The 12,879-nt window shown below is 34.5% G+C and overlaps 1 protein-coding gene across 5 annotated transcripts in view; it reads left to right on the top strand.

The window, feature by feature from the left end:
• Positions 1–12,879, top strand: part of VPS13A (vacuolar protein sorting 13 homolog A) — a 112,589-nt gene that overhangs the window by 45,103 nt on the left and 54,607 nt on the right. For all 5 annotated transcript variants that reach the window (XM_037372931.1, XM_037372930.1, XM_037372934.1 and 2 more), the window contains exons 26-38: positions 1,111–1,267; positions 1,647–1,726; positions 1,983–2,042; positions 2,120–2,276; positions 6,073–6,189; positions 6,272–6,375; positions 6,803–6,970; positions 7,606–7,913; positions 8,611–8,758; positions 9,776–9,926; positions 10,768–10,892; positions 11,764–11,933; positions 12,538–12,758. In XM_037372931.1, coding sequence (XP_037228828.1) covers positions 1,111–1,267; positions 1,647–1,726; positions 1,983–2,042; positions 2,120–2,276; positions 6,073–6,189; positions 6,272–6,375; positions 6,803–6,970; positions 7,606–7,913; positions 8,611–8,758; positions 9,776–9,926; positions 10,768–10,892; positions 11,764–11,933; positions 12,538–12,758 — 1,966 coding nt within the window. The remainder of the gene's footprint in view (positions 1–1,110; positions 1,268–1,646; positions 1,727–1,982; positions 2,043–2,119; positions 2,277–6,072; positions 6,190–6,271; positions 6,376–6,802; positions 6,971–7,605; positions 7,914–8,610; positions 8,759–9,775; positions 9,927–10,767; positions 10,893–11,763; positions 11,934–12,537; positions 12,759–12,879) is intronic.

Here is a 12,879-nt window from a genome sequence, read left to right as displayed (position 1 = left end):
ACACCTAAATCTATAACTTGTTCACTATGAGGTTTTGTGTGTTACTCTTGCTGTTTCAGAACAGGGGGGAGGGAAAGAGTGTTTTACTAAATACATGACACTGTTTCTAACTGCATTGGTTGGTCTAGTAAAAGACATGTCCTCTTACTGCTATTATTACCTTTAGCATTAGACCATATTGACTGTGACAAGTGTTATTGCTGCTACTCACTGTATAACTTTACACATAAATGATACAAATTCAGTTAACTTGACAAATTCTGTTTTAGGGTAGGGGTTACAGAATAGCTTCAGCATATTATATCTAGCTTGCAACGGATCTTCTTATATACTGCACCTTATGGAACAAATATGAACAAATAAAGCTGAAACGTACTGGTTTTTGTGTGACAAGACTTTAAAAAATGACTACTAGTCTAAAGATAGATGCTGTATTTTGCATTATTCTCTAATGGAAACTTACCTTGCAGTCTATAAGAAAAAACCCACAATTGTGAATCTAGTAAGAATCACCTTCTCTCTGTTTGTTGGCTTTATAGTTTAAAATTGCTTGCTGGGTATAGTTTTTGATTTTTGATATTTTAAAGACCATTATGTGAAAAGGAAGAGTACATATCTTTGTTTTGCTTTAGTTGTGAAAGACAGATACAGCTCAGCTAGCTATTTAGTGAACATCTTTGTCATACATAGGTGAAAAAGTAGGAAATCATCTTGCTTGGAATATTCAGCTTGGGAATCTGACTTTTACCAGGAGAGTTCAAAGATTCCATTGAAAGCACTAAACCCTTCATGCTGACTGCAAACCTAGTTTTCACTGGGTTGAACCATTACCAAAACCTTTACAGAGTTGTTCTTAAAAATAAATTAGTTCATGTAAGTGTACTTTGGTATTACATATGTACATGTTTGAAGTTTTTGTTAAAATAGCAGCAAACGGTATTCTAGCAATTTTGCTTGGGGAACTGCTGGTTTTTTTTCCAGGGTATTTGCTGTATAAACTATGAATAGACATTAACTGGTAAAATAAGTTTTTATACAGGATTATATATTTACAAAGAAGATAATTCCCTATGTTTATTTTCTGGTGTGTGTTTGTTTGGGTTTTTTTAGGTCTTAATTAAATTATGCCGTCTTACTGGTAATACTGAGACACCTGTGCTGCAGCTTGATATTGTAGGGTTAGGCACTGAACTTAAATTAAGAACATTTGACATGACTGCAAATGCTTTCCTTCGTGAAGTTTGTCTGCTGTGCCCAGAGTACATGGGTAAGTATTTATAGTCTGATCAAAAAATAAATCACAAATAACATTGTGAATTTGTCTTCAGAAAGCCTTTAGGGCTTTCTTTTGTCAACTGAGGAAGATTTGCTTCCTAAATTAAATATTAGACGGTTTTAGGGGACGAAGTAATTCAAGAGTTCGTTGTCTTACTAATGCTTTGGTAAAAAAATGTTCTAGTGCCGATAATTTTTAGTAGAGAAATCTGTTTTAAGTCTGCAGGAGAGGCTTTCTGATTAAATAGTAATGACAGCTAGTAGCCTAGTTTGTAGTCTGTAGATGACTAAAAGAGTTGTAGAAAACTTGTAAATTTATTTTCTTTAAAAAAAGTAATTATTTTATTCTTCTGGATTTTTTTTTTTAAAAGATGATAATGACAAGCCAGTTTACATAATTACTACTTTGGATAATGTAGAAGATGATCTTCTAACTCTGGAGTACATAAAGGTGAGAAGCACGTTGCTTTTGAATTGTAAGCCAGTCATAATCAGTGCAGTATTATTGAGCAATTGTTGAGTATTTCTCCTTGCCTGTTCATTTCTTAACATGTTGAGTGTCATGTGCAAAAGTGTTTCTGCTCCCTAAACAGATTAACTTGCACATCTGAAGTTGTAGTGGTTTTAAAAATACATTCTTTCTAATGAAATTTGCAAGCTTCTCCTGATCTGTTTGTTTGTTTTGCATGCACATTCTGGTGGAATAGGCTGATATTAATGGACCGGAACTGAAAACTGCCTATCAGAATGTTCTACAGAAAATAAAGGTATGATATCTTTTTTAACATCATTTTCTCATTGTGGGAAGAGAGGCAAATTAGATAAACATAATTTGTTCCTTTAGGTGAACTTTTCATCTCTAGATGTTCATTTGCATACTGAAGCTTTGCTGAATGCTATGAACTATCTGAATAATCTTCTACCTAAACAAGAAACTAAAGTTGCAGAAGAACTTGTCCATGAAAAAGTAGAGGAGAAGAAGGATGTTCTTAAGAAATTAAGTAAGTTTTAGATTTTTTTTTTACTCTTTTAATTCTTCTCTCTGGAATCTATTTTCTATTTTTTAAGCCTATCAATGACTTCTGAAATGAGAAATTTTGTTCAGGGTATATTGTAATAAGAATGTTAGCAATCAGAGCAGTATGCAGTAGCAAGGGTAGACTTGCTGGCTGGAAGTGTATAGGGAGGAATAACTGTATAATTAATGAGGTAAGGTAGAGGCTGCAGCTGTTGACATTTCCTGAGGTCAAAATACAAAGCTTGTTTTTTGAAGATCTGTGTTCAGACTCACTTGGTTATGATAATCTGTGCTGAATAGTAGCTTACTGGCAGTGATTGTTGCTGACGGTGTTCTCCCATATAATGAGAAAAGTGGTTTTGCCTTAAGCGTTGATGAGGAAAGGGTTTTTATAAAAAGCAAGGAAATAAATAACATTTGTGTTGGAAAATTCAGCATGAAGATGAAAACTTTCTGTGGTAAGTGTATTAAATGTGTTCCAGACATTTTTGTGCTTTCCAAATAATAGCATAATTACTCTTTTTCTCCAACTCTTTGGTGAAATGGCTTTGTATGTTACCTTTCTTTCCATCATAAAAATATTTCTCCTGGTTTAAGTTTGCAACCTGCAGGTAGTACTTGTTTAGCAATTGTTGATTGTGCAGATATTGGCTGTAGATGTTAGTACAAAATACACCCTATTGCATTTCATAAGTTTTAGGATAGTTTCGGTTACTAGTGATCCACTGATTTGCTAAATGGCTAAATTCTGTTTGGCACCAATTTTGTAGGAATAATATGTTGGAATTGCTGATTTGAGTTTATTAACTGGCACAGGAATTTGCATTTCGCTTGAAGTGTAATTAAATAAGTTCTTGCATGGTGGAAGGTGGCTTGAGCATTTTCAATCTTTCCTTATAAAAAGCTGTTAAGAGCATTCATTAATAACAATTACTGTGTTTTTAGGAACATATAAGTAGAATAAGAATTCCTGCAGTTTGAGAGAAATCTGATGAGCTTCCTCATGTTTACCAAAGGTACCTGGTACTCTGTAGGTATCTGCTTTAGATGTATAAATTTAGAATTCCTAGCTTTCCTTGGTCTGAAGAAGCATTGCCACTGTTGCATACTGAAAGGAGTGCCGGCTAGCCAGTTATCCAGTGTTGGTCTGAGGGAATTACTCTGCTCTAATAAGGCTAATCTCATTTCTCCATGTGCAGTTTTCTGATATATTGGTCAAGACATACCTTTGCTATGTATTCAAGGCACGGAGTATATGCACACACACACCCCACCACCCTTCCCCCTCCCTCCCTCCCGCCTCAGCTATCTTTTTGGTTTCTTTCCCACCCCACCCCTCTGGCATGAATCGAAACTCTGGATTTCTGTACTATTTGAGGACGTCAGTCTCTTGTGGATAACTTGCTTGCCATGTAGTTTTGTCATTCTCTGACAGATTTTGGCAGGTCTGGTTTGTTGAAAATGCTGTGCAAGACCAAACAGATCACTTCTGTTTTTTGATCTTGTGTCTGGGAGCTGCTTTGAAATGAGTGCTTCTATTAAATGCTCAACATTACGCCAGTGATTGTTTGTTTCTTCCATAGAGGACTTCTCTGAGACCTTTGCAGTTATTGCTTGATGTTAATTGTAAAACAATGAGGGTCCAGCTAGTTATTAAAACAAAAACCAGAACACACACAAAGAGTACAGCAGAGGATAATTCTTAAGATGATTCTAGTTCAAGTATTGTAATATTCGCTTTGCATTACTGATTTTGGTACTGAGTTCTGTCATATGACCGACCTAGTCAACCTGCTGTTACACTGATGAGATCTTTCTGAGGCTGCATGCATTCACTGATGTTAGTTCTTAAAAGCATTTCAAGTTAAACTGCAGTACTGGTTTGGTATCTCTAAACCCCATGTATCACATTTGCAACATTGGTGAGATTTTTTTCAGAATGTTAATTTGTGCTGCCTTTACAAACATACTGCTGTTTGGCAAAAAAAGGTTTGTAGGTTCTGTTTTGGGGGAAGAGATGGAGGAAAATGAAGGAAAATATTTGTATTAGGAATGATGAGAGATAGCTGGGATAAGATGTGGGAAGAGCGTTAATATGTCACACAGCCATTGTCTTTCAGCTGATGATTTTTTATTTTTCCATCAGATTAAGAAGTTTTAGTTCCTTAGCTCTTTCTTTGAAGGTGTTTTGTAGGTCTCAGTTGCATAATGGAACTGAGAAGTAAAAGGTGGAATAATTGCTATGTAAAAAAAAAAAGATTCTTCCATTTAACTGTATTTCTTAAGTTATTTTTTTTCTGTGTGAGATTGTTCTCATTCATGATGGTTGTTTGATTTCAGTTACACAGGAACATGTTTGGACACTAGAAGAAGTACTATTTATGTACCTGTGATAGTTTGTGAACTTAATTCTGTTCTGTGGCTTACTGAGAGCTGGAGGTAGAAGATTCAGCACTTCTTTATCTTCGAACCTTTTTGCTGTGCAGGCAAACATTGAAGTGTTTGGTACCATAGAATTTTTGGAGGCAGAGGGTTGCAGTAGTTTGTTATGTGTTAACATGCGACAATTTAGGCTTTACACAGCTGAAAAGCTTTCATAGGTGATTCTTCTCCCTCCTTCTCCCCTACTCCTGTACAACTGTGCAAACTAAACTTTGAATGAGGGTAGTTATTGGTTAATTTACTGTGGCTTCTCTTTTGTTAGCAACATGAAATAAAATCATATGACTGAAGCTGGTGTATTTATGGAACTAGAGCTTGATTGTGCAGGTTGAGAAGCCTTAACATACTCAAACACAATACTTACAGGTAATATCTCACGTGAAAAGCTAGGCTGAGGAAAAAAGTGGGTTGAATGTTTATTACCTTTAATTTTTCTGCTTTGAGCTTTGTTTATAGATTACCTCTAAGAGTTTACCACTTAGGACTCAAAGTCCCCGCATACAATATATGATATTTCCCTTTGTCGTTTGAAGTGGCATTAATGTTACTTCATATTTAACTTTCAGAAAAAAGTAGAGCAAGTTTTTGTTTGAGTCCCTTATCTGTTGTATTTAACATTACCTGCAGATAGTGTTGTGTGGCATCAGTCACGTCTACTCAAAATGAATAGAGATTATTTCTCTTAATGTGGAGTGAAATACTTACATTTTTATTCAGTTATGGAAAAAGAAAATAATGACTAAATATTTAGATGCCTCTGTTCTGGAAGGCACTATATTTGTCCTTTTGTACCTTTTGTAGGTTGTAAGGTTGCCTATACTCATTTTGAAGGATTCCCATTGTCCCTTCTCTTTAGTGTCTAGTTGTATTAATGGCATTTTCATATTTCAAAATTTAGGTTTAGAAAATACAGGTTGTGGAGATTACATATGGCAGATGACTTTTTAGTAAAACCAAGACCATTAATTGCAGATAACTAACCAACAGACCAGACAGAGTTGTGTATTAATGTAGCTATAATATTACCACTACTTGAGGTAAACTGCTTAGTCCTGAATAACGTATCTCTTAATTTTGAATTGTGCTGTGTAGATGTATATTAATGTATTTCTTGCACTTAATGAAATACTGATGTTGATTACCACGGTTAGTGAAGCACATGAGGACTTGTGTGTAGACAATCCTGTGTATACAATTCCTTCGTGTTGTACTTCTATTATGAGTGCAGTGCATTTTGCCAGTGCAGCCTTGATACAAACTAGACTTTGGGGAAGGGGTGCTACAACATTAAATCTTCTCCTTAGAACATAAGGTTTATTGTTTTGTATTTCCCACAGCATCAAAAAAATCCAAATACGAAGATGTTATCGATCTCAATATCTGTGCTGATTTATCTGGTTTACGTATCTTTATCAGAGAGAAAAAACACAGAATAGCTGAAATTCACATTGAAGGTAGGAACAGAACTTTAATCACAAAGGCACAAAACATAATCAGAACAGTCTCTAGATTCTGTATGCCTTTATTATTTTTAAGGTCTGGATAGCCAAGTGATCATGAAGAAAGCAGCAACAGAAGTGACTGCAAAATTGAAGAACATTATTATTGTGGATTCTGATGAGATGGCATTGTATAAAAAGGTATGCATTTGAATTTCTGAATGGAATAGACTAAATCAAACTTACTTTGTGGGCTCTACTTTTTAACTGGGGGTTTTGGTTTTTTTTTAATAATGTTTTATTTATTTTCTGGGACTGTTATTCTCAATAGGCAGACTGATGTCACCTCCACAACCAGTGATTGTTAGTTTGACATCAACTTTGTGCAATTGTGATGACCTGCTGCTCGTTACGCACCTTACTTTGTTGACTTTAATGAACAGAATTATTCAAGCTGAGATTCCATCTGAATACTTCCAGCTGTTTCAAGGATTTGTTTTATCTATTGTTAGAGCTATTTGAAGTGAAAATGTCTTACAAGTGTGAGGTACTACATCTCATTTTGGAATTAATTTTCTGCAGCACAAGTTTTTACAGTAGAGATGTTCTTTTGTTTTTTCTTCCTAAGGCTCTTTACATCACAGGAAAAGAAGTCTTCAACTTCAGAATGATATCATATGTGAATGCTACAGATGGCATTGCGTATACGAATATGGATGTTGTTGACAATCGTATTTACCTAACTGTTGGGTGTATTCAAGTAGTTTTTGTCAATAAGTTTGTTTCTTCTATTTTGGTAAGTTAAATTTTCCAGATACTGTTTCTTAGCATTCAGATAACGTTGTCAGAACTGTGAAAGGGTAAAGCATCCCATGTGGGGTTGTGACCATTTATGTAACAGCTCTTACATATTGTTGTAAAAACTTCACTGGGATACTGGCGGTCCAGCTATTTTCTTTTCTTCTCCATGTGTTTGTTGAGTGGGCGGCTAAGCAACAATATTTGCTATTATTTTTAGCAGTTTTTCTTTAAAAGACTTGTGGGAGCTTGTAGATACAGAAACTGTTACTTGTTTATTATGCTGAAATACAAGTAATAAGCCATGGTAATTAATGGCTTTTTCATAAATTCTGCTAAGTAAATCTATCTTTTTGCTCACCATATGAGTAAATAAAACATAAATCATACAAGCCGCGTTACAAGGTCACAGCTGTTATCTGATTTGCCAAATACTTAGTATGTATGTTTATATATAATGCATACTTTATCATATTTTTTGGAGGAGATTATCCTATTAAAGGACTAAGAAAAAGTGTGTAGCAAAAATAATACCTTGATGACGGTTTACTATTTAAAAAAGTTAGGATTCTTAGTGTTTTTGAAGTAGTGTTATTCTTAATGACATTCCCAACATCGGTATTCTTTTCCTAGGCTTTTATAAATAACTTCCAAGCCGCCAAGGAAGCTCTTACTGAGGCAACTGTTCAAGCGGCAGAGAAAGCAGCAACAGGTGTAAAAGAGCTAGCGGAGCGTAGTTCGCGTTTGGCACTAGATATCAATATTAAAGCACCTGTTGTGATAGTTCCACAGTCAGCAATGTCTGCGAATGTTCTGGTGGCTGATCTTGGGCTAATCACGGTGAAGAACCAATTCTTTATTGCTAAAACAAAAACACGGTATAATCTCCCGCCTGTTGTTGACTCTATGACAGTGAAATTGAGTGAACTAAAGTTATACAGGTAATGTAGTGTCAAGGTTTTTTTTTAATTCATATAATCCTTTTGGGATACTTCAGTTGGAGAGCTTTAAGAAATTGTTATCAAAATAATTAATGGTTGGTCGTTGATGAATACACTGTTACCTTGAAATAAAACAGTGAATTAATAAAAATTTTGTAAAAGCAATTAAAATACATGGTTTAGGGGAAATAGCAATCTATAAGTCTTTAAATAGATGCAAATGTTTGTTTAGAGAACTTTGTGTAAAATAGTAGACTTAAACATTATTCACTACTTTGGGACAGGTTATACCCATTTGTAGAGGGCTATTTTGACAGGGATTTCAAGCTATATGTAGTGGGAAAGGGATCAAGTCAGCAGTAAAGTGTTCGAAAATGGGCTTTGGTGTAGGGTATTGGGAGGGGGAAAGGAAGGTAATTTCAAACACAGTTGAAGAATACTGAAGAAAGAAGAGATTGCTCTCCAGTAAAGAGCAGGTAAGAGGTCCTAACTTACAAGAAGTTAGTATGTTGCATGCTTGGTATGCACCTGATGTGTCTCTGCCTTTTCAAGAAGAAATGTCTAGTTTGTGAAGGCTTTAATTAGAAATACTAGTAGTATGAGGACTGTTTTAAAGTACTGTTCAAAAAGATGAGGGAAGGATAGTAATGTGCAAGTGAAGTATGTCAAGCTAGGAGTATTTTGTTTCTGTTCACAGATCATGCTATGAGAAGGGTTCATTGCAAACTGAAGTACAGTTGCTGCAGCCACTCAATCTGGAAGTAGCTGTTGAACGAAATTTAGCTGCTGCATGGTATAATGAAGTTCCTGATATTGAAATATCTGGCCGACTCAAGCCTATGAATGTAAGCACTCATTTCTGAAAGTAGCTGTTAAAATTTCTGTCCATAAAACTCTGAGTATTTTGGGGATCCAGTGTAAACATAAGGACTTTGATCACTTGTGGCCCTTAAGGAAATTCTGGGACATTGGCTTTGGACTGAGTAGTGGTAAGATCAACAACTGAGCTGAAAATGAGTAGTTGTGTTGCTAAACCCTTACCACCTTTAGTTTCAAAGAAATGCAATAAATTTTGCTTCCTGTCCTCAACTAGTTTGCTATATGTTGCTAGACACTGCCAATACCTTAGGTATGGTTTGATTTCAAGACATATAGGAAGAGAAGATTTTGTTGTTTTGTAGGGAAAAAGGAAGTGAATCCCTTTTTGTTCTTATCTAAGTTCTGTATTTCATCTGTGATACTGCAGGCAGGTTTTGTACTGTATATTACTATTGCTAGTTAGAAATGGGTATGCTGCTACAGCCTTCCTTTACCTGTCAATACGTTTGAAAGAACGATTGGAAGAAGTTGGGAGTTATTGGTCTGTTCATTAGCAGTGCAATCACTTTTTGAATTCGTGCCCGTGACAAGCCTGAGTATGAGTTAATGCACATGCTCATTTAAAAAAAATATAAATCAAGCTTGTCAGTTGGCTGAGGAAGACCAGTTTTCTGAATTTTGAAATACTAAGTATCTTGTGACTAAATGCAGATAATAATTTTGTGCAACTACAAGCCAAACTGTAAGTTCGTAACTTCTAACATGCAGTTTCTAAGTTGTGGCTTGGTAAAGAAAGTTTGTGGATGAAACCAAAACATGCAAACAACTTCTGATTTCTAGAAATTATTGTAAGGGGTTGTGTGGATTTGAGAAAAACACTTTACTTGGTTCTTTAGTCTCTTAAACAGAGATTCAGATAGGATTAATTTGGATTATCTGTTTATTTGTAAACTTAGATTCTAGTTACCAAAAGTTTCATGAACTAAGTTGTTCTGAGTTTAGTAACAATCTTTTTATTTATTTATTTTTATTTATTATTAAAGCTAATTCTCAGTCAGGAAGATGTTACCACAATACTGAGGACATTAAATGAAAACATAGGTGGAAGCTCTGATGCATCAGTGTCTGTACCAGAACCAAAAGATACGACTAGCCATTGTAGTGATATGCATAGTACTTCACAGCAGTCTGCAGGTAATATTACTAATTTTCTAATATTACATGTGGCCTGGCATTTTTAGTTATTACTGTCAACTTCTAGTTTCTGTTGGAATTGCCTTTATGAAAGGATGCCACATTCAGTTGGTTTAAGCAGTATGCCTCTATTTAACATTGTGGTTTGAGCTATACCCAGCAAGAATAATGATACAAATAAAGAGCAACTGGGCCATTGTAGTCAGTTGTGTAGCATGATGTGCTTTACTGTAAGGCAATAATGCAGTAAGCACCTACAAGTCTGTTGGATTTGGTAACATCACCAGTTTAGAAAGTTGCTATGTTACTCTTTCCTTTGTAGGCTTGTTCTGTTGCTGTTCAGTTCAAGATCTATTTGTCTTGTCATAGTGATGGCGTTCCTAGCAGTTCATGTTCAGTAGGCATCATTGTCTGTAAGCTGTTGAGCACACACTAGAAGAAGCAAGTAAGGTGAAGAACAGAATATTTTGTTGAACTCTTCTATGAAATGTGAAAAAACATCAAAAATGTGGCAAGGTTGAAAATAAACTTGTATTCTTGGTAACATTCTTGCACACGGTACCATACAACGTTAAAGGAATTTGTACATTTATGTCTTTAAGATGGTAAAAATTGCATGTAGAATGTATAAGTTAGTATTTTATTTTCTCAAACATTGTGATTTTGCCAAAAGCAAATACAGAGAGAGAAACATATTCGAAGTGTGGATGGATTTACAAGTGAAGGAAAAGGGAAGGTGGTGTTGTTTTGTAGTCATTAGTGAGGATGTTAGTTTTTGCTTTCGCTTGTTTTTTTCCTTATTTGCAGTCCAGTAATTTTCTTTTTTTCTGGTTTCTGAAAGGTGTAACTGTGGTGACATCAGCTGTGGTAGAATTGCATTCACCTATGAAAATAAAAACAACACTAAAACTGGATTTCAGATTCGACTCTCTGACTTTAGTATTGTATAGTCCGAATTCAAAACAGGTAAATATAATTTGTTTACTCAGAGAAAGAAACAGTTTTAAGGTTGTCTACGAGTTCTGAAAATTCTGAACAGGAATAGCTTAATTTATGAGCAGAGAAAGTGATTTCTGACAAACACTAGAAATAGTAACAGACATGATGGACATGATAAACAGCTATTTTAATTAAATCACATGACAGATATTACAGGAAAGAAATGAACCAGTGGTGGCACATAAGTGGCATCTTCTGTGATCTGACTAAAAACTTGTTGAAAATTTACCTTAGTTCAAAATACAGTTTGGAAAGAAAAAAAATGCAGAGGGATACAAACTATTCTTTAGTTAAACGCAGACCTGTGTGGACACGCACACATATATAAATAAAATTGTGGAGTGAGATAATAAATTTGTATTACAGTATGAATGCATTTTTATTCTTCTTGAGTTAAATTTACAAAACTTGTCAGCAAATTACTGACTGAAAGTTTGGTAATACTTTATTGTAAACTTATAGTCTGTTATTTTAGATTTTGAGCAATTTTCCAGTATCTGGCTAAACACTACATAGTCATAACAGAATTTAATTTCTTATTTGGTGTCTTTGCATATACTATTTATTTTTAGACAGCAAACAAACCAAATTTGTGTATGACACACTTTCTTTTAAATATTGTCTCCTTCACTAATATAAACCTGCTTTAGCAAGCAGGGGTAAACCTTTGTTTTTTTCAGTTTTCTGTCTTGCTGATTTTTGTTGTCTTCTGAATTTCTAGTGGGTTTATTTAATACATTATTATTAGAAATCTCACCTAAAGCTGTGATCACACCCATGTATTATTTCCATTACATGTAAGCAAATGTACAAACGTATTCTCATTTTATTTAAATAGATGACAAATTTGGATCAGAGAGATGAACTTTTGAAGCTTGCAGAGTTCAAGTTAGTTTTGATGTCAGCTGCTGTCAAAATGTTATCAGATGGTTCAATGAATGCATCAGTCAAGCTGGCAAATTGTACATTAGATGATAAAAGACAGTCAATCCAGAAGGCAACACCAAGGTCTGTATTTTGACATAATTTTCTGTTTGTTGGAGTCTGACAAAGAGTTCCAAATGTTTCTATTTTAGTATTCTGTTAAAACTGCAATTGTTTCAGTGTAGATTGTTCTTTACATGTTATTGTAGACTTCTGTGTCTTTCTTGCTGTCTGTTCCACATTTTGAGACACATACAATGTTAGAAACAACCTTTAAACATGAAATGAAACAAACTTTAAATACTAATTTAATATACATGTAGAAACAAATTTCACTTTCAGCTTTAATAAGCCACTTGATAAGTAAAGACTAAGTTGTTTTTTTAATGAAGAGTAACCAATTTCAGTATAGTAAGACTTTTGATACATAAATAAGGAATTGTGATGGTTAGACTTGTTAAAATGTTGAATACCTTCAGTTGCCAGTGTATGAGAGTCCAGTTAGTTTTGAAGTTTTGTAGAATTTATGTTAATGTTTTTATTGGTCATGTTTTAAAACTTTTGGTGTTACTTTAAAAATGCTTTCTTGTTAATGGATTGTAGCTGGAGTGAGAATCTTGAGTGTTTTTTCAGTATCTGTGGCTGGCTTTTTATTGTCTTATTAAATGCCACCTTAATGGTTTTTCAGGATGGTGGAAATGAAGCATGGATTTGAAAAGAAAGTTATGGTAGATATCAGCTATAAGCAGGGGAGAGATGGCACTGTTCTTGATGTGATTGTTCAAGAGATATATCTTTGCGCAAGCATGGAGTTCCTACTTACTGTTGCAGATATATTCCTAAAGGCTAATGCAGAAAGTGCTGCTGCACAGAGAAATTTCAAACAGTCATTACCTTCAAAGGAGCAAGGTACACCCTGGAAATATATAAAAAAATGTATTTAAATAACCATTTAATTTTGGTGTTATAATACTATTAAAAAAATTATCCTTTTATGCTATTTCCTGTGTTTGTGTGTATAGAATGGTGT

The sequence above is a fragment of the Falco rusticolus genome, chromosome Z (genome assembly GCF_015220075.1).
Source record: "Falco rusticolus isolate bFalRus1 chromosome Z, bFalRus1.pri, whole genome shotgun sequence".
Lineage (NCBI taxonomy): Eukaryota > Metazoa > Chordata > Aves > Falconiformes > Falconidae > Falco > Falco rusticolus.
The sequence above is the reverse complement of the archived record's forward strand: the minus strand, read 5'-3'. Positions and strand labels throughout refer to the sequence as shown.